Source organism: Rutidosis leptorrhynchoides, chromosome 1 (assembly GCF_046630445.1).
Source record: "Rutidosis leptorrhynchoides isolate AG116_Rl617_1_P2 chromosome 1, CSIRO_AGI_Rlap_v1, whole genome shotgun sequence".
Lineage (NCBI taxonomy): Eukaryota > Viridiplantae > Streptophyta > Magnoliopsida > Asterales > Asteraceae > Rutidosis > Rutidosis leptorrhynchoides.
The window spans coordinates 598922305-598941847 of record NC_092333.1 but is presented as its reverse complement, the minus strand read 5'-3'; the positions used below and the strand labels follow the sequence as shown (position 1 = coordinate 598941847).

At 36.9% G+C, this 19543-nt stretch overlaps 2 protein-coding genes across 2 annotated transcripts; one reads left to right on the top strand and one right to left on the bottom strand.

Annotated features, from left to right (window-relative positions):
- The first annotated feature begins 713 nt into the window (after nucleotides 1-713).
- Nucleotides 714-5895, top strand: LOC139883960 (uncharacterized). Its single transcript, XM_071868054.1, has 8 exons — nucleotides 714-2258; nucleotides 2367-2593; nucleotides 2672-3004; nucleotides 3094-3340; nucleotides 3674-3802; nucleotides 3888-4103; nucleotides 4886-5009; nucleotides 5621-5895. The coding sequence occupies exons 1-8, from the start codon at nucleotides 714-716 to the stop codon at nucleotides 5863-5865; spliced, it is 3066 nt and encodes a 1021-aa protein (XP_071724155.1). The 3' UTR covers nucleotides 5866-5895.
- A 1521-nt stretch (nucleotides 5896-7416) lies between these two features.
- LOC139883950 (uncharacterized) lies at nucleotides 7417-8220 on the bottom strand. The gene is made up of 2 exons (XM_071868045.1): nucleotides 7937-8220; nucleotides 7417-7832 (listed from the first exon to the last, which is right to left on the bottom strand). Exons 1-2 carry the CDS (start codon nucleotides 8094-8096, stop codon nucleotides 7567-7569), a joined length of 426 nt encoding a protein of 141 aa, XP_071724146.1. The 5' UTR covers nucleotides 8097-8220; the 3' UTR covers nucleotides 7417-7566.
- Nucleotides 8221-19543: the final 11323 nt, after the last annotated feature.

The following is a 19543-nucleotide window of genomic DNA, read 5'->3' as shown; positions in this document are numbered from 1 at the left end:
GAATTCACAATTTCATTTCGTGTTATAGAATATCATGACATTGCTGGAACATACATGTCTTTTCTTGTTTGCTTTATTTCTGCTAATTTTCTCATATACAATACAGTTATGAATTATACTCCAATTTTGTAATGGAATCATGCTTGATAAAATCAGGAAAATGATCCATATAGAAACGAATACTCATATAGAAAATAGAAACGAGGCCGTTTTCTGAAAGAAAACGCCCTCAGCATGAAACAAAAGGACAAGGGGAGAATGGGGAAGCTCGAACCTAGAAAGTAACACTCTAAACAAAAATTATCTAAAAACGAGCCTCCTTAACATCTCTTTTCGACAATGGTTAATTATGCCCCAAATATATGTCACAAATGATATACGGAGTATTTATTTTATCAAATCATCATATTTTAAAAAGGATCTTTCCCTCTAAAAATGAATGTTCTCCCATATATACATTTCCTTATGTAATAACATACATCTAGGCAATGTTTACTTCTTATATCAATCGGTTATTTGCTTACAGTGCTTATGTTTATTGGCTGTATTGTTTTAAAATCCTTTTTTTTTCTTTCTAAAGGTTATATTACATGTATTGTTTTATAGTGTTTGAACTTTTACTCCTCATGTTTAAGGGTAACAACTAACAAGCATTGTTTCATACATGGTTTTTGCTTGGTTAAAAAACAGTGAACATAAAGTTTGAGCGAAAAATGGCATGGTTTAGAGCTGGATCTAGTCTAGCAAAACTTGCATTGAAGAGAACTCTACCATATGGTGGTTCGTATGCATCAAGAGCCCACATTCGAAGTCGATGTTTTCATACCACGAATCTCAAATCGAAACCAGAATCAACTGCGCCAATCCCTCGATCGGTCCCACTATCCAGGTTATCAGATAGTTTCTTAGATGGAACTAGTAGTGTCTACCTAGAAGAGCTTCAAAGGGCTTGGGAGACTGACCCAAACAGCGTCGACGAATCATGGGACAATTTCTTTCGAAACTTTGTGGGCCAGGCTTCTTCGTCTGCTGGTATATCGGGCCAAACTATTCAAGAAAGTATGAAGTTATTATTGCTTGTTAGAGCTTACCAATTTCATGGTCACATGAAAGCCAAATTGGATCCATTAGGTCTTGACCAAACCGAAGTCCCCGACGATTTAGATCCAGCTTTTTATGGATTCACCGAATCCGATTTAGACCGTGAGTTTTTTCTCGGTGTTTGGAAAATGTCGGGTTTTTTATCCGAAAATCGACCCGTGCAAACACTTAGAGCGATTATGACAAGGCTCGAACAGGCTTATTGTGGTAGCATTGGTTACGAGTATATGCACATTTCAAATCGCGAAAAATGTAATTGGTTAAGAGATAAAATCGAGACACCGTCTCCAATGCAGTATAATAGTCAACGTCGCCAGGTCATCCTTGACCGACTTATTTGGGGTACTCAGTTTGAAAACTTCTTAGCTACAAAATGGACTGCTGCTAAGAGATTTGGACTTGAAGGTGGTGAGACTTTAATACCTGGTATGAAAGAGCTTTTTGACAGGTCAGCAGATCTCGGTGTTGAAAATATCGTTATCGGGATGCCTCATAGAGGTCGGTTAAACGTTTTAGGTAACGTCGTTAGGAAGCCGTTACGTCAAATTTTCAGTGAATTTAGCGGTGGTACAAAACCAATAGATGAAGTTGGACTTTATACTGGGACCGGTGATGTTAAGTATCATTTAGGAACTTCGTATGATCGGCCAACGAGAGGTGGAAAGCATATACATTTATCGCTTGTTGCAAACCCGAGCCATTTGGAAGCTGTGGACCCCGTTGTAATTGGCAAAACTCGAGCGAAACAGTATTACTCGAACGACGTTGAAAGAACCAAAAACATGGGTATTTTAATACATGGGGATGGTAGTTTTGCAGGACAAGGTGTGGTTTATGAGACATTGCATCTTAGCGCGCTTCCGAATTATAAAACGGGCGGTACGATTCATATTGTGGTGAATAATCAAGTTGCGTTTACTACTGATCCGAAATCGGGAAGATCGTCACAGTATTGTACAGATGTCGCAAAAGCATTGGACGCTCCTATTTTTCATGTTAATGGTGATGATGTGGAGGCAGTTGTTCATACTTGTGAGCTTGCAGCAGAGTGGCGACAGACTTTTCATTGCGACGTTGTGGTTGACATCACTTGTTATCGTCGATTTGGACATAATGAAATTGATGAACCTTTTTTTACCCAACCCAAAATGTACAAGGTCAACCCATTTTCCATCCTTTTAATATGCTGTCTTTTGACTGTTATGTTATCATGTTTTTTCTTAAGTGTTATCTCTAATACTTGTGATTGGTTCTGATAACTGCAGGTTATCCGAAACCACCCGTCTGCACTCGATATTTACAAAAAACAACTACTTGAAACTGGTCAAGTCACAAAAGAAGTCATCGAAAGAATGCAAAATAAGGTTTTATCAATCTTAAATGAAGAGTTTCTGGCTAGTAAGGATTACGTCACACAAAAAAGGGATTGGCTTTCGAATTACTGGGCGGGGTTCAAGTCCCCTGAACAACTTTCGCGTATTCACAACACTGGGTAAGTTCAAGTTAATTAACTGTATGCTGTTTCATATTTTCAAATACTTATGATGATGATGTTGTTGTTGTTGGTCAGGGTGCAACCTGATATCTTGAAGAATGTAGGGAAGGCGATAACAACGATTCCAGAAACTTTTAAGCCTCATCGAGCAGTCAAGAAGATATTTGCTGATCGACAAAAGATGATTGAAACGGGGGAGGGTGTTGATTGGGCTGTTGGAGAAGCTCTTGCGTTCGCAGCGTTGTTAGTTGAAGGGAATCATGTGAGATTAAGTGGTCAAGATGTCGAGAGAGGTACATTTAGTCATAGGCACGCTGTTATCCACGATCAAGAAACTGGAGAGCGTTACTGTCCGCTGGATCATGTAATAAGTAATCAGAATCCAGAAATGTTTACTGTTAGCAACAGGTAAGTATTGAATGATTTTGTTGTATTACCTGAATGATTTCGTATTCTACAGATGTCAGTTTTGATGTATGTGTATATATTGAATGCAGTTCTCTTTCGGAGTTTGGTGTGTTAGGATTTGAATTGGGTTACTCGATGGAGAATCCGAACTCGCTCGTTCTATGGGAAGCACAATTCGGTGATTTTTCTAATGGGGCCCAAGTGATGTTTGATCAGTTTTTGAGCAGTGGTGAGTCGAAATGGTTGCGTCAGAGTGGGTTAGTCGTGTTGCTGCCTCATGGTTATGATGGTCAAGGCCCTGAACATTCAAGTGCAAGACTCGAACGATTCCTTCAGGTATTTGTATTTGCCAGTAACTATTCAGTTTCCGTTATAATTTTACTTATACTCCATTCGTCCCAAAATAAGTGTCCCATTTGACTTTTAAAAGTCTTTCTTTTACATAAATTACTTAATTACTTTTGTTTGGTTCATATAATATTTGATGAAATTTATATGAATGAACTAGGTTTTGTTTGTTTTTTCATTGGTATAAGTTTCATCAAATTTTATATAATCCAAACAAAAATATTCAAAGTAAAAGATGTAAAAGAAAGACTTTTAAAAGTCAAATGTGATAGTTATTTTCGGACGCAGTAATTTTACTTGTATTATAATATGTTGCCGCAGATGAGTGATGATAATCCATTTGTTATACCCGAGATGGAACCAACGTTACGAAAGCAGATCCAAACAAGCAATTGGCAGGTTGTCAATGTTACGACTCCAGCAAACTATTTCCATGTCTTACGTCGGCAGGTAACATGTGTGATTTATCTAAAATAGCTACTTCTAACACATTCTTGTTATTAATTTTAATGAGATTAATAAAAATGCATTACAGTTGCATAGAGAATTTCGTAAGCCACTTATTGTGATGTCTCCGAAGAATTTGCTTCGTCATAAAGATTGCAAGTCAAATCTAGCCGAGTTTGATGATGTTAAGGGTCATCCTGGTTATGACAAACAAGGAACAAAGTTCAAACGTCTTATCAAGGATCAAAATGGTCACTCGGATCTTGAAGAGGGCATTCGACGTTTAGTTCTTTGTTCTGGAAAGGTTTGTATACTAATTAAAATAAACCGCACTTGAAATGAGAAGCAAAAATTTTAAAAAGTTTTTAGATGGACATTTCGACCCATTTGTACTTACTGGGTTGATGGGTCAAATATGTAAAGAAGAAAAAACAACATGCTGCAAGTCACATAACGTCTGCTTTTTGCAGTCACAATCTTAAAAAATTTTCTATTCAAAGATTTAGATTAGTATTGGGAAAAATATTGTTTTTGTAATCATACTTCGCATTAAAAAATATTTTTAAGTAGACAAAAATCGGCTCTATTGAGTCAACAGCAAGCATCGATTTATTGACGTCTTGACTGCCGTTTAAAGCCTAAATTGAATTCCAGGCAGGATTTAAAACCCATGGAAATTTGATTCTACCATTTTCATGGCATCTAAATTTTATTTTACTATTTTTTTAAAAGAAAATTTCCAACTTATTGGCCGGAGGTCCGCTCAGAAGCAATCTCTTTATCCGTCGAATAGAGAGGGATGATATCTTTACTTTTGAGAGTGTTTCACTCTGGGTGGAGAAATGACTTGTTTTTATTCTCGGATAGGAGAAGGATTGTCTTACATCTCACCTCCTCATACACCACTCATGTTGTTGTTGTTGTTGAAAAAAAAGGATTTGCAAGTCAACCGACCCGACCCACACTAAAGTTCCATCTTTCGACCTTCACCCATTTTGACCTGTTACCTGTCTTGCCCATTTTGTCACCTCTACACTAAATACATTGTTATTCTAATTGATGTAACAAGTGCATTTTATATTGCAGGTGTATTATGAACTTGATGAACATAGAAAGTCAGTGGATGGGAAAGACGTTGCAATTTGTCGGGTAGAACAGCTTTGCCCATTCCCATATGACCTGATCCAGCGCGAACTAAAGCGATACCCAAGTAAGTATACAAAACCATCAATCATCAATATAACTAACACTTATAGATCTTTTCAATATCATTCATTTTTCACTCAATGGTATGTATACCTGGCAAACGGTTCATGGGTTGAACGGGTCAGAAGTTTTAAATGGTTAAACGGGTCGGGTCCAAATGGGTTGGGTAGGGTCGGGTTGGTTTGAGACATGTTTCTCGAAGTTTCGTAGCTTCGCATTTTTTTTTTTTTCTTCAGTTTTTGCGAAACACGAAACTAAAAATTAGAACATGGAACTGAAACGTGAAACGGAAATTTGAAACTCGAAACTGAAGACTGAAATGTGAAACAGCTGAAAACAAAAACGCGAAACTAAAAGCTGAAAACCTTAAAGCTCGACTCATTAGACCCATATACAAGACCCGTTACACCTGTGTCTATTTGTTGGACTTGATGGATTTTGACCCATTTCTTTATATTTGTCTAAGACATAATGGGTTTTAGACAAGCCCATTTCTAGGATTTTGGGTTTGCTTTGCCAGGTACATGTATATCAATGGATTTTAAAAAAAATAAAAAATAAAATCATTAAAGTCTTGTTTTTAACAAATTCTTATCACTCGTATGTGGTATTTAGATGCCGAGATCGTTTGGTGTCAAGAAGAGCCATTGAACATGGGGGCATTTTCGTACATTGCCCCACGACTTGCTACAGCCATGAAGGAACTTGGACGAGGTACGATAGAGGACATTAAATACGTGGGCCGTGCTCCATCTGCTGCTACTGCAACCGGTTTCTATTCAGTTCATGTCAAAGAACAATCTGAGATAGTCCAGAAAGCGTTGCAGCCTGAACCCATCGTTACCCCGTCCCTTGCTTAACCATATTCACTGCAAATTAAACCCAAACTCAATAAAGGTACACCATTTAGAATAAGAATCTGTTTTAGATGTTATGATGTTTTTTGCTAAATTTATTGTCCATTTTTTCAAGCAATCTTGTTAATGAAATAAGAAAATTGATTTGGCCAGTTTGCTATTGTAGAATTGATAGTTATTATGTGACATTATTTAGGTCCATGTGTGATGACTTTAACTACATATATATGTTGTCATATCACATAAGTTAATTTTTATGTGACACTTTAGTTAATGTGTGTGTAAGATATTGAAGGCTGTCCAAGTTGGTGGACAAGAAAGTAGAGATAAAGTGATGGAATTGTATTCTAAAAATACTTCGTATAAAATGACGAAAAATAGAGGGTCCACTTGGCGATTAAATTTGAGGCATGGGATTGGTTGGTCTATTTATGTCAAAGGAAAGCTACACCTTTTTTTCCTAATTTTTAAACTGTTATGAAAACGAAATGTTTCCTATCTTATACTACGTATTTAGTAAATATAATAAAGTTTCACATTAAGAGATTTGTACAATAGAAACCGGTCAATATACAATCTTTATTGAATATATCAAAAGATATAATATATTCCGCTAGTAAGAATTCGTCTCACATAAAATTGAGTGAAAATTTAAGTCTCTTGTAAAATTAAAGGTAATAATTAATTAATATTTCTCACCATAATTTTTAGTTAACACCCGAAGATAATTAGTCGCAGATAACCGCGAGGCCGGTATGAAAGATACACGATTCTCCATCTCTTGAATTATATTGTGATTTTACCATCGTTTCTATGTCATCACAATAGATTCCACACATTTACTCATTAGCAAATGATAATTTTAACTGTTACACTTTTTGTAAAAGTGGTGATAATTGTTAGAAATCTTTTAGTTGGTGTTAAAACTCTTTGTAAACCATTGTCATTTATATCCTTTTATAAGGAGAAAAATGATCTCAAAAAGAACTTTAAAAAGGTTAAGAATTTTTTAGGCATTATAACGTCATTCACGTGCTTGACAATGTCACAAAACATGGCCAGGATGGATAGGTCCTGTAATCCAATGTGTCTTTTACTAATTTATTCCTTTATTTAACTTTTATTCAAATTTCTCCCAATAAAAGGGACTTTGCATATGACGTGCATGCTACTAGTCCATTAAAAATTTTACTATGAAAAAAACAAGTTTTGAAATCATTTTTTTAACTAAGGCATGAGGCATCACAAGTAATTCTTATACTTAGAGACTTGTATGATTCTACTTTCAACATATGTATCTTGTCAAAATATTATCTTTGTTTGCAAGATCAATATTTTATGGGGAGTGATATGTACGCAACTCATTTTTATTATGTACACAACCATCATGCTTTACAGTGTTGCACATTACTACACTGTAAAGCATAAATAGGTTGTGTACATATCAGCACTCATATTTTATGCTTTTAAATTCTATTCTATTCTGTATTAAAATACCACAAATTTAAACAGAAATCACAACGCTACCCTTTAAATTTCTACAAATTTGTTGCTTTCACATTGCACATACGAATAAAACCCCATTGACAACATATGCAAGATATAACAATAGAGAAGGGTGCATTATGTACTCTACCGAATATGAGGGGCCAAAGTTCTAGATACTAAAAGATAAGGGACTAGTTTGTACAAACCAAGTCAAAGTTAACAAGAATAACCAACTCTTTGAACCCCACGATCTCTGATCATCCCAGAGTAAAGAGCCATTCTATTTGCAGGAAGACCCTTGACATTTCTTGATATTTTCTTTTGATCCCCTTCATCTTTCAATTTTGACAAGTAGTTCCTGTTCTGATAAAGAGACTTACTTTTCAGTCTTTTTCTAAACTCATCACCATTTCCACTTGGTTCCATCACGTCAGCTGTAAATTGCACTTTTTTCTTCTTCTTTTTCACTTTTTTCTTCCCATCTGCATAATTCACAAACCCCATTAATAAAGTTTCAATTTTGATTCAAAAAATCAACTAGTCAAAACTAAAAGTTTGGCTTAAGAAATCTGAAAAATTAGAGAACCTGAAGAGATACAGGGCCTTGGGCGGTGGATTGCAGCGGCGGCGGAGGTGGTGGTGGTGGTGGGGTGCTTATGGAGGAAGAAGGCGATGAAAATTGCAGTTCCGGCAGCCATGGCAGTAGCAAGAACCACCCCATTTGAGGCCAAAATTGATGAGGACATGATGGTGGTAATTGTACAGGGGCGATTATTGGTAGATCAAAGAAATGGGTATGAAAGAGATTGAAGAAGTATGAGAGAGAGAAAAAGTTGAGATGAAGTCATGAAAAAAATTCAAGTCAATGTGTGTGTGTGTGTGTGTTTTGGTGTGTGTGAATGTTATTATAATGGGGACTGAAATGAATGGGATTCAAGAAATGGAGTTTTATATGGTTTGGGTTGGGGTGAAATGGTGAATTACTGAATTTTGGAGATGAAAAAAGTGGAATATACTGGAAATTGATGGTGGTCCAGCTGCATTTATTTATGTTTGTGTCATTCTATTTTTCAAACTTTATTTATATATATATATATATATATATATATATATATATATATATATATATATATATATATATATATTTTATATTTATACACATAAAAACATATTCGAAAATCCAAGAAAATACAAGGAGATAACATTGAACAAATCAATAAATGAAGTTTTAACTCTGTATTTATTTTAGTGGGCATATATTAGTGTTTCCTAATAAGTTCCAACTTATTTATTTAATTAGATAAAGTATTTTCAGCGTTCTAAAACTAATTAGTTAATACGGAGTAACTTTTTAAATAGTTAGCGATCTTAAAAATAATAATTATTTATTTTTAAATTCTCAAACACTTCCATGTGGTAGGAATAAGACAAATGACGATGGCATTTCGTCTAGATAGCCCACCCACATCTTTGTATGAATCAATGTCCAACGACGGAGGCCCACGAGACTCGATGAAGCTAGTCATCGCTCATTGGACAAGAACGTCAGTTCATCGTATTTTTATAAAAATTTTGATTTTTCGTTTTGATCATCAGACATTTATAAACGTTTTTGTCTATCATTTTATACTCTTAATGATTGGGTACTGTAAAACCAATGTATTATTAGTCTAATATAATTAAGGTGATCTTAGATTACATTGGAGGTTCAAATTGAAGTGGTATAACCACCGAGGCATTGCCTGAGTGGCAGGGGCGAAGATGGTATGGGGCAGGGGGGGCGGGCGCCCCCGGTGGATTTTTTTTTTTGCCCCCAAACCTACATATTTTGCCCCAAAACCTTCAAATTTTGCCCCAAATTCTCCGACTTTTGCTCCAAAATCTTCAAATTTTGCCCCAAAATCTCCAACTTTTGCCCAAAAATCTTCAAATTTTGTCCAAAAAAATTGCTACGGTTAAAAGTTTTTTTTTTGCCCCCGGTGAAAAAAATCCTAGTTTCGCCTCTGCTGAGTGGTACCAAGCCTCTGGACTGTGGGTCCGCATTCTCTCATCGCGATTGGTGCTGGTTCGATTCCAAGGGGGAAGGTATACCGCATATTATGTATACACAGTCATCCTATGGTGCTGTGGTCCCTACGACTTTGCTACTGGCAGGTGTAGGTATATAATAAAATCGATCCGGTTCACGTAAGTGCGAAGATTCGAGAGCGGGTTCCTTCTAGCGTGTGTGGGAGACTAACCATCTAACTAGCAGTTCAAAAAAAAAATTGAAGTGGTATAATGTAAACTAACACAAACCCTTATGTATTCATCATAAAAAACATAATGAAATAAATGTACTGTTCACATTGTTAAAGCCTTGAAGGAGCCAATCATAAAGCTAGTGTCCGGTATATAATTATAATAGTATGATAATAATAATAATAATAATAATAATAATAATAATAATAATAATAATAATAACGATGGTTTTGACGTGGCTCTCCTTGATCGTTTGTTCTCTAAGGGGTTTCGCACGGTTAAGTCTATCCCTCCCAAGTGTCGTTTGGGGTTTTCTCGGGTTTTGAAAGGTGCTCTTGATAAGGTGATCTCTAAGCCTGATGACATTTCTACTTGGGTCTCTTTGTTGGTGTTACCCCTTTGTACCCTTAAAACCTTTCGGCCACGGAGTAGTCGTGAGTCTCGGTCTTCGATAAAGCGTCGGCATCAGGAAGAGAATATTTCCAGTGCTATTCGCTCTTGGGGGACAGCGGGTGGTAGTTTACAGCTTGTGAGAGAGTCTTTGGCAGAGGATTCTCCTATTTTGTCAGTGGTTGATGATGAGGGCCTTGATTTGGAGCAGCGTAATATCAAACAGTGTCGTAGGAAGATTTGTGATGGCCATTACACCGCTGCAGCTCGTGTTCTTTCTTCATCAGGCGTTGCTCCTTATAATGATGCCACACTTGCGGATTTACAGTCTAAGCACCCTTCCTCTATAGCTCCATCATTGCCTGATATGCCGGTTGATCACATTCATCTCGTTACGACTTCTACTGTTGTTTTGGGTCAGATTAAAAGTTTTCCTCGTGGCACATCATGTGGTAGGGATGGTTTGCGTGCTCAACACCTTATGGATTGCTTGAGTGGTGCTGCTGTGGCAGTCTCAGATGAGTTGGTTGACTCAATTACCGGGGTGGTTAATCTCTTTCTAGCTGGAAGGTGCCCTATGGAATTAGGAGAGTATATAGCTAGTGCTCCCCTCACACCACTTGTCAAGCCCGGTGGTGGTATTCGTCCTATAGCTGTGGGTACTGTTTGGCGACGTCTTGTTTCGAAGGTTGGCGCTGCTATGGTTGGCCAGTCATTGGGAAGTTACTTCGATGGTCTTCAATTTGGTGTTGGTGTTTCTTCAGGTGGTGAGGCCATTCTTCATGCTGTGAATCGGTTGATTGAGGATCGTGGTTCTGATGTTGGCCTTTCGATGTTATTAGTTGATTTTCAGAATGCATTCAATCTAGTTGATCGTACGGTCATGTTATGTGAAGTTCGTCGCCTTTGTCCGAGCATTTCTCAGTGGGTTGAATTTTGCTACTCTAATCCAGCCAGATTGTATTATGGGGACCACACCTTATGGTCTTCTCAGGGGGTGCAACAGGGTGATCCCCTTGGTCCGCTACTTTTTGCTTTGGTCTTACAACCCTTGGTTTCTAAAATCAGAGATAATTTTGAGGTATGTCTTCAGGCGTGGTATTTGGATGATGGCACTATTATTGGGGACACTTTGGTGGTGGGGAAGGTTTTGGATTTGATTATGGAGGACGGGCCTCGTTTTGGGCTACATCTCAACGTGGAAAAAACTGAAATTTTCTGGCCTACGGAGGACCCTCGCTGCAGGCTCGTAGGTGTCTTTCCTCCTAATATTGCTCGACCTTTAAATGGTGTTAAGTTGCTTGGGGCACCCGCTAGTTCCGATCCTGGGTTTATTGGTGATCTTGTGATGCAAAGGGTGACCAAGTCCATTGCGCTTATGGATAAGGTTGCTAAGCTTGATGATCCTCAGTGTGAGTTGTTGTTGCTTAGGGCATGTACTGGAGTTTCTAAACTCTACTTTTCCTTGCGTACTTGTCCTCCTAGTATATTTGAGGCGGCTCAACGCGCTTTCGATGGAGCCCTTCGATCTTCCTTGGAGCGTATTGTTACTGCTTCAGGGCCTGGGTTTGGTGATTGGCAGTGGCGGCTTGCCACCTTGCCATTTGCATTTGGAGGGCTTGGTGTTTATTCTGCGGGAGATGTTCGTCATTATGCTTTCCTTGCATCTCGATTACAGTCTGCTGGGTTGCAGACCAAGCTCCTACGTCATGCTGGTATTGTTGGTCTTGGTCGTGCTTTCGTAGATGCTTTGGGTCTGTTTAATCAAACGGTTGGGTTTGATTTTTTGGGTAATCAGAGTGAGGTCGCTGCCCCAATACTCATGAAGAAATTGGCAGATGTTTATTTCACAAAGGTTACCGCTTCTGCAGAATCCACTTTTTCCTTATCTCCACGACAATCGGCATTGTGGAAATCACAACAGGGGGATCACACCTCTGCTTGGCTAAGGGCAGTCCCTATTTTGGGGTTGGGTCAGACGATGAACGCAAAGACTTACCGATGTGTGTTGTGTTACCGGTTGGGTGTTCCTTTGTTCTCTGTCTCGACGGCATGCTCTGCCTGTTCACGGGTTTTTCATGGGGATATTTTCGGGGATCACGCGGTGTCTTGTGCTGGTATGGTGGGTATTAAGCATCGACATAATGTTGTTCGGGATTCCCTTGTTGATGTTTGTTATCGATCTGGGATTTCAGCGAGAAAGGAGGTTGACATTGGGTTGTCTGGAGGGAACGACAGGGCCCTCAGACCTGCAGATGTGTTACTTTATTCCTGGGATCGTGGTCGTGATGTTTGTGTTGACCTGACAGGGTCTTCTCCTTTGACACAGTCTGGGCTTTCTAACTTCGTCCCTGGACGTGCTGTGGTTGATGCGGCTCGTCGGAAGCGGGACAAGTACGAATCTAGCTGTCAGGCGATTGGTTATGGTTTCATTCCTTTCTCATTTTCTTCGCTTGGGGAATTAGAGAAGGAGGCTGTTTCTTTGCTAAAGCGGGTTCAGAAGATTTCGATGGCGCAAGATATTGGTGCCGGTGCTGCTGCTCATATTTTTACTAGGATAGGTTTTGCTATTGCTAGAGGTGTGGGGGCCCAGATTGTCTCTAGGCTTCCCACTAATTTTTTGTAAGTTTTAAAACTTTTAAGTTAATATAATTTCCATTTCCATAATAATAATAATAATAATAATAATAATAATAATAATAATGGTTTCATTCCTTTCTCATTTTCTTCCCTTGGGGAATTAGAGAAGGAGGCTGTTTCTTTGCTAAAGCGGGTTCAGAAGAGTTCGATGGCGCAAGATATTGGTGCCGGTGCTGCTGCTCATATTTTTACTAGGATAGGTTTTGCTATTGCTAGAGGTGTGGGGGCCCAGATTGTCTCTAGGCTTTCCACTAATTTTTTGTAAGTTTTAAAGCTTTTAAGTTTATTATTATTATAATAATAATAATAATAATAATAATAATAATAATAATAATAATAATAATAATAATAATAATAATAATAATAATAATAATAATAATAATGTATAAATACTCCGTATGAAAATATGAATATAATGTATAATGTGTGAAGGTGAAATGTGGTGTACTTGTTTGTAGGAAAAAACTAATAAAGGGTGTTTTGTGGAGTCAGAGGATAAATGAAGGGGTATAGTGTAATTGTGGGGTTCGTCCCTTTTTGCCGTTTAACGGCACGGCAAGACAAAAGAAGTTTTCTGTTGATGGTCTCACCCTTTTGTTTGGAATCTCTCTCTCTATGAATAATACCGTGTGATTTTATTAGTGAATCGATGATTTTCAAACCATCCACCACCTCAGAAGCGATTCGTAAATCACCAAATATATTGAAAAAAGTGTTATACATCACAATGCTTTAAAACATAGCTAAAATAAATTGAAATGATATACAAATCATCCCTTTTATCATATATTCAGGGCCGGCTAAGGCTATGGGCGAAGCGGGCGACGGCTCGGGGCATCACGCGGTTAGGGGCATCATTTCGAATTTTTTTTATTAATACTCATAGTTTAAACCTCATAAATATATATGTTTGCGTAACTGTTGAGGGCAATTTATGATCATTTCGCCCGGGCCATGCAAAAACTTTGATCAAAGTTTGACCGGCCCTCCATATATTCATATATCAATTTGAAAGTTTGATTCCGTTTCCTTAATAAAAAAATCAAACCCGTTAGCTAAATACTTCATCGGGTATAACTAGTATAGTATCCTCGCAGCAGCATCGATAAGGATAGAGGTGGTGATAGTTGTAAAACTTGAACTTACAAAATTATTTAACAGTAAAGTGTAAGCCGCTAAATGAGTACGATTTTTCTTGTCCAGGTTATCTGAAAAAGAGAGTTATTTACTTAGATCCATGCGACCTAACTGGTTATTTCATGATCGTTTACATTTTTCCATGATACTCCAAGATATGTTATTAGTGAGGTTTTAACCTAAGAACTCTTGTGATGTTAATCGTTGATAATGCCACTTATGTGACGCTTCACCAGTTCGGTCGTATCTTTTTTTATACAAACTTTGATTTTGTTGATTTAAAAGTTGAAACATGAATAACTCAAACAGCTTCAATTTTTACTACTTCCTCAAATTATAGAGGTAGATGGCACACCCCTCCTAGCCCCTGTTAAGCCGTTAGTCGAACCAACTCAGAGTTAACTAATTTTAGTACTATGTAATTCTTTTTAGTATTGACTGTAAATTCTTTTTAAAACTTAACTATAAAAAGGAAAATTAGTTAATGAATTAGCAAAGATAAAAAAGTTTTCATAATTTATCTATGTGACAAAAAGATGATTTTCGATCTTACATATTATAACGCATTAGCCATCTAGGTAGGTAGAAGGTTTTTCTCTGTTCGGGCTATCATACTCTAGCTGATTCCAATTCATCCCAACCACGGTTAAATATTCGTCCTGCGTAATTGTCAAAATACATAAAATAACAACGAACTTAATCGAATAAATAAATAAAAATAGTAACATCCAGAAAGAAACTACCCAACCATTCACACTTTTGATGGATAGTCATTCCAAACGAATAATAAGACGAAAACAAAGACAAACAACAATGTAGTATGATTGTACTTCCACAGTTGTTACATTTTCAATACTCATTTAATTCTTATTGACTTTAGAAATATATACAAGTACTTGTGAAGTGTCTTCTTGGAAATTATTTATGAGTGTTATTACTTGTTGAGATCGCTTAACCCAGCACCTTCATAGCCCGTGCGTTCTTAAATCGTCCAACAACAAAACACAATAAGATGCCATGACAGATTTTTTGAATTAAATTCATAACCTCATGTAGATGGACATCTCCATAACGCTAACATCTTTTAGTGCCATGAACGATTAATCCTGTTCAACTTAATTAAAAGATGCATTATTTTTTTCGGCCAAGAAAGATTATATTATAAAATTGACCGCTTCATCAAAACAATGAAGGAACAAAGCAAGGTACAAAGACGGAGACTATCTCGGTCATGAAATTGAAAGAAACTTACAAGAGCACGAAAGCCTAAAAACATAATAAAGAGGGATTTTGCTCCCATACATACGAATGTAACCCGTGACAAAAATTGAGATTCGTTGCCCAAAGGAACACTTTGAGCTTGATTTTACGCACGATAACTGATCGGCACGTGTATTTGTTGTTGGATATGAACTCGTTTCTAGCCACCCAAATGGCTCAGATAGTCGCAGGGCCAATCAATTTCCAAAACTTCGAGGCTTTGATCCCCATACCGTAATACCAATCGAACGAAAAATCTTCAATCGGAGCCGGGATAACCCATCTAAGATCCCACCATCTAAATAACTCCATCCAAATATTAAAAGACCATCTACAGTGTAACAAAAGATGATTGATAGTCTTGGTCTCTTCCAAACACCACACGCACAAAGTGGATTGATTGGGAGGTAAAATATGCCTCCGAGATAAAACGTCTCTAACCGGGATACTTTTACGAAAAGCTAACCAATAAAATAACGCGACCTTGGAAGGAATTTTATTACCGCAAATAAGTTTTGGCCAAATAGGGATTGCGATACCTTGAATGGATTATACCACTAATTGCATCGGCTACCGAAAACTTATTGCTCGGATCTGCACTCCAAATAACTTGATCCGGCATGCTATCATCGAAACATATGTTCGATATTAAGGTGTCAATTATATTATGAGTAAACAGCACATGATATTAAGGTGTCAATTGCCCTTCGGTGCCATGAACGGTTATTCTTGTTCAACCCACAACTTGTCTCGTTGGAAAGTACTTGTGAGAGTGTCAATCATTGTATATCCATTTAACAGAGATTGTATGTGAACCCCATCCAAATAGTGTCCATAAACGTTGTTTATTCAATAAATTCTTGGAGACCGCAATCCCCCATTATTTTTTATTTTATTTTATCGAAAAAAAATGAAAACTATTTTAATCAGGAGCTTTCAAAAGAAGACATGTAACAACCCCAATCCGTTTAACCAAAAACGGAGCACAATTTTTTTTTATATAAGATAGGTCCCATTAAATATCCACATTACATAAACCATTTCAAATAATTTAACCGAATACTATTTATCATAACAACACGTTAACGTTTCATCTCGACTCTTGGTTTACAAATGACATCATACATCCTTACGAGAATGTATTTCACATACAAGGTTTGACTCGACACAACCCAACAATACGACCTCGAAACATATATTCAACACCACGGTTTAGACACAATAGCCCAACCCGATACCAAGAGCATAATCCCGAGGATCTACCAAATCTCCAATCCACATCCATATCCGAAAGCTACCCCATCAAGCCCATGCGCTCCTACACAACTAGTCTATCAACTAGCTAACTTCACAACACAATTCCTGTAAAAAGGTAAACAACGAGAGGGGTAAGCTAACGCTTAGTGAATGCAATAATTATACATATACATATATAATCTACTTACTTGCAATCACTTACACAATACCGTATACAAGCTAGCAATTCAACAACCATGCAAACATCATGCATAAACTACTATCCGCAATTCACAATAAGCTAGCAACAACAATAGCATATAGATCACAATTTAATATGCTAAATACAAATTCACACAACCATGGTTAACCAACCGTACAAGGGAACGGTACTTGAAAGACCGTCGGAGTTCATAACATCCATTAGTGTTACTTAAACACCGCGTAATCACTAATCCCCCGGGTGATGTCTTGAACACCGCGACTAACTCACCCCCATGACAATGTGGCGTCTTGAACACCGCGACGATTCCACATGTCAATCAAAACAATGAGTGGTGTCTTGAACACCGCGACAATTCCACTCGTTACTTAGAATGTGGTGTCTTGAACACCGCGAAACTTCCACATTCATACTACACAAATAAATACATTATATACGTACACGCATAATTATTCCACTCACCTTGGAATGCCCGCACAAATCATGTACAACATGATCTTCGTCCTCAAATTCGAGCAAGTAACCACCTATATCACACATAGGTACAATATGCAATAAATAACAATTCTCTAAAAGAGAACCCGACACAAACATCCCTTAGTCGAGGGATCACACCTTGCTCATCAAAACTCGCCCATTTAACACCTAATGGACACAAACCAATTACCACTTCGGGTGGTAATTCAAACCCACACCAATATGCACAATTTAACCCAAATAGACCAACCTAGCTCTCAACACTAGATTACTAGTTAGTTAGTGCTCATACAAACATTACTTGCCCAAATCACCCAACTTAGGCAATAACGACCCATAATGCCCTTGACCACCTTTGACTTAAGTCAAATTCACCCAATATCACTCAATGTCAATAATGACTAGTGATTAAGTTTCAAAAACACCAATTATCCAATTTAATCAAGTACTCATGTAACCATTTCACAAAACTTGACTAAAATCCCTAGTTTGACACCAATTCAAGTCAACATCTAATTTTGACCAAAATCAAACTCTTAAACACACCAAAATCACCACCATACCACCAATTGATTAACAACACTATCAAAGGTTAACTTTAGATCAAAAACCTAGACATCAACAACCACTTCACCCCTTTGAGGCATTTCATCAAACACCTTGTGTGCATGACTTTCACACTTGTTCTTATGAACATCAATTTCACCAATACTCATCCAATCTAGTGATTATCACTTAAATCCAAGACAAATACACCCAAATTCATCATTAAACCCTAAGCCCACAATATTAGGGTTCTTAATCACAAGCTTGCCCCAAAAACCCCAAATTTCATAAGAAATGGGTTTTATAACTCATCACCAACATAAACCCTAACCCAAAACAAGAATCAAACAAGGAAATTCGGATCTAGGGTTTACCTTTGCACCAAAACCGAGCTAGTAGCTAGAAACATCAAGGAGAACCAAGACCCGCTTTCAATTTGGGCAAAAATCACCATCTTCATCACTATTGGAGCTTCCTCTCTCTAGAAACCCTTCACTCTCTCTCTAAGACTTGAGGATGAAGATAAGAATGAGATCTAGATCTGATCTCCAGCTATATATTGTGATGACCCAGAAATTTCTGACCAAATTTAAACTTTATCTTTAAATGATTTAATGTTTCCGACACGATAAGCAAAGTCTATGAAGTTAAATTTCAAAATTTTAGAACTGTTTCATGTATTAAATTACATTTGACTGCTCTCGACGATTCATGAACAATTATATGTATGTATATATATATGTACAAGTAAAAACGACTTTCCTACCGTAAAACACTATTTGCTACAGTAAAATGACTTTGCTACAGTAAAACACTATTTGCTACATTAAAATACTATTTGCTACAGTGAAACCGTATTTTGCTACAGTGAAAACGACTTGCTACAGTGATTTGCTAACACTATTTGCTACAGTAAAACACTATTTGCTACAGTAAAACACTTTTTGCTACAGTAAAACACTTTTTGATGTCGACGAACTAGCAAACAAAAATAGGATAAGGCGGCCATGCGATCGCATGGCAAAAACACTGAAAACTCATGCGATCGCATGAAGTACTGTAGCAGGCCACATACTATAAAACCTCAATCTGGTCTCCACTCTGCACATATTATTATTATTATTATTATTATTATTATTATTATTATTATTATTATTATTATTATTATTATTAAGATTAATATTATTATTATTAATCTTATTATAATATTATTATTAGTAGTATATATACATAAAATACTACGACGAGGTTATGAGCGTGTCACTTTCAAAATGGGTTTTTGAGCGGGATAGAGCTAAGGAAATTATGGGTTATTGCCAAGGAGGTTATGGGTAATGTTCGAGGGTATATTTGTGAATCAAATCTAGTGTTTATCATCTCTGTTGCATCTACGTACTTTCCTACAATATTTAATCTCAATATTGATACGTAAACACTTATATTTTATCTTTTATATATTAATTGTGTATCCATGTCTAGTGCTCGAGTATATATATTTATATATACGTGTATGCTAATTTTCATCGTTAAACAGTTTATAATAGATCACGAATTAAATACATATATTACTGGTAAAAGGTATATGATATACATGTTTTTGGAAAGCTGGCGAAAAATCAATAACTTTTCATTTAGATATCGAATAGTTTTGATGAACGGATCAAAAGATATGGTCAACTGAATTATAATTGACATTAATTGGAATTGCTTTTTGAATCTGCAATTAATACTTAAACAACTTGTTTACGAGATTGTTGAACTATTGTCAAAATTGACTTTTTGAAACAACTTTGAATAACTTTTGTATGTCAATTTCGAGCATTAGGATTGTGATACACTATGACCTGACCTAGCTCGATAAACAATTATTGACCAACATATGTTCTCTAGGTTGAGATCTACGGTTATTTGGTAATCCGAGTTTCGATCACATTTTGGTGAACGACTTTAAATTCGGCTAAGGCTCCCTTTTTAATTGCTTTTGCAATCTATATTTTTGGGCTGAGAATACATGCAATTTATTTTAAACGCAATGGATACAAG

Coding starts and splice junctions, on each gene's coding strand:
- LOC139883960 (XM_071868054.1), top strand. CDS start 714: ATGGCATGGTTTAGAGCTGGATCTAGTCTAGCAAAACTTGCATTGAAG. Junction 3,005..3,093: donor ATGTTTACTGTTAGCAACAG/GTAAGTATTGAA, acceptor TATTGAATGCAG/TTCTCTTTCGGAGTTTGGTG. Junction 3,803..3,887: donor TCCATGTCTTACGTCGGCAG/GTAACATGTGTG, acceptor AATGCATTACAG/TTGCATAGAGAATTTCGTAA.
- LOC139883950 (XM_071868045.1), bottom strand. CDS start 8,096: ATGTCCTCATCAATTTTGGCCTCAAATGGGGTGGTTCTTGCTACTGCC. Junction 7,833..7,936: donor AAGGCCCTGTATCTCTTCAG/GTTCTCTAATTT, acceptor TGAATTATGCAG/ATGGGAAGAAAAAAGTGAAA.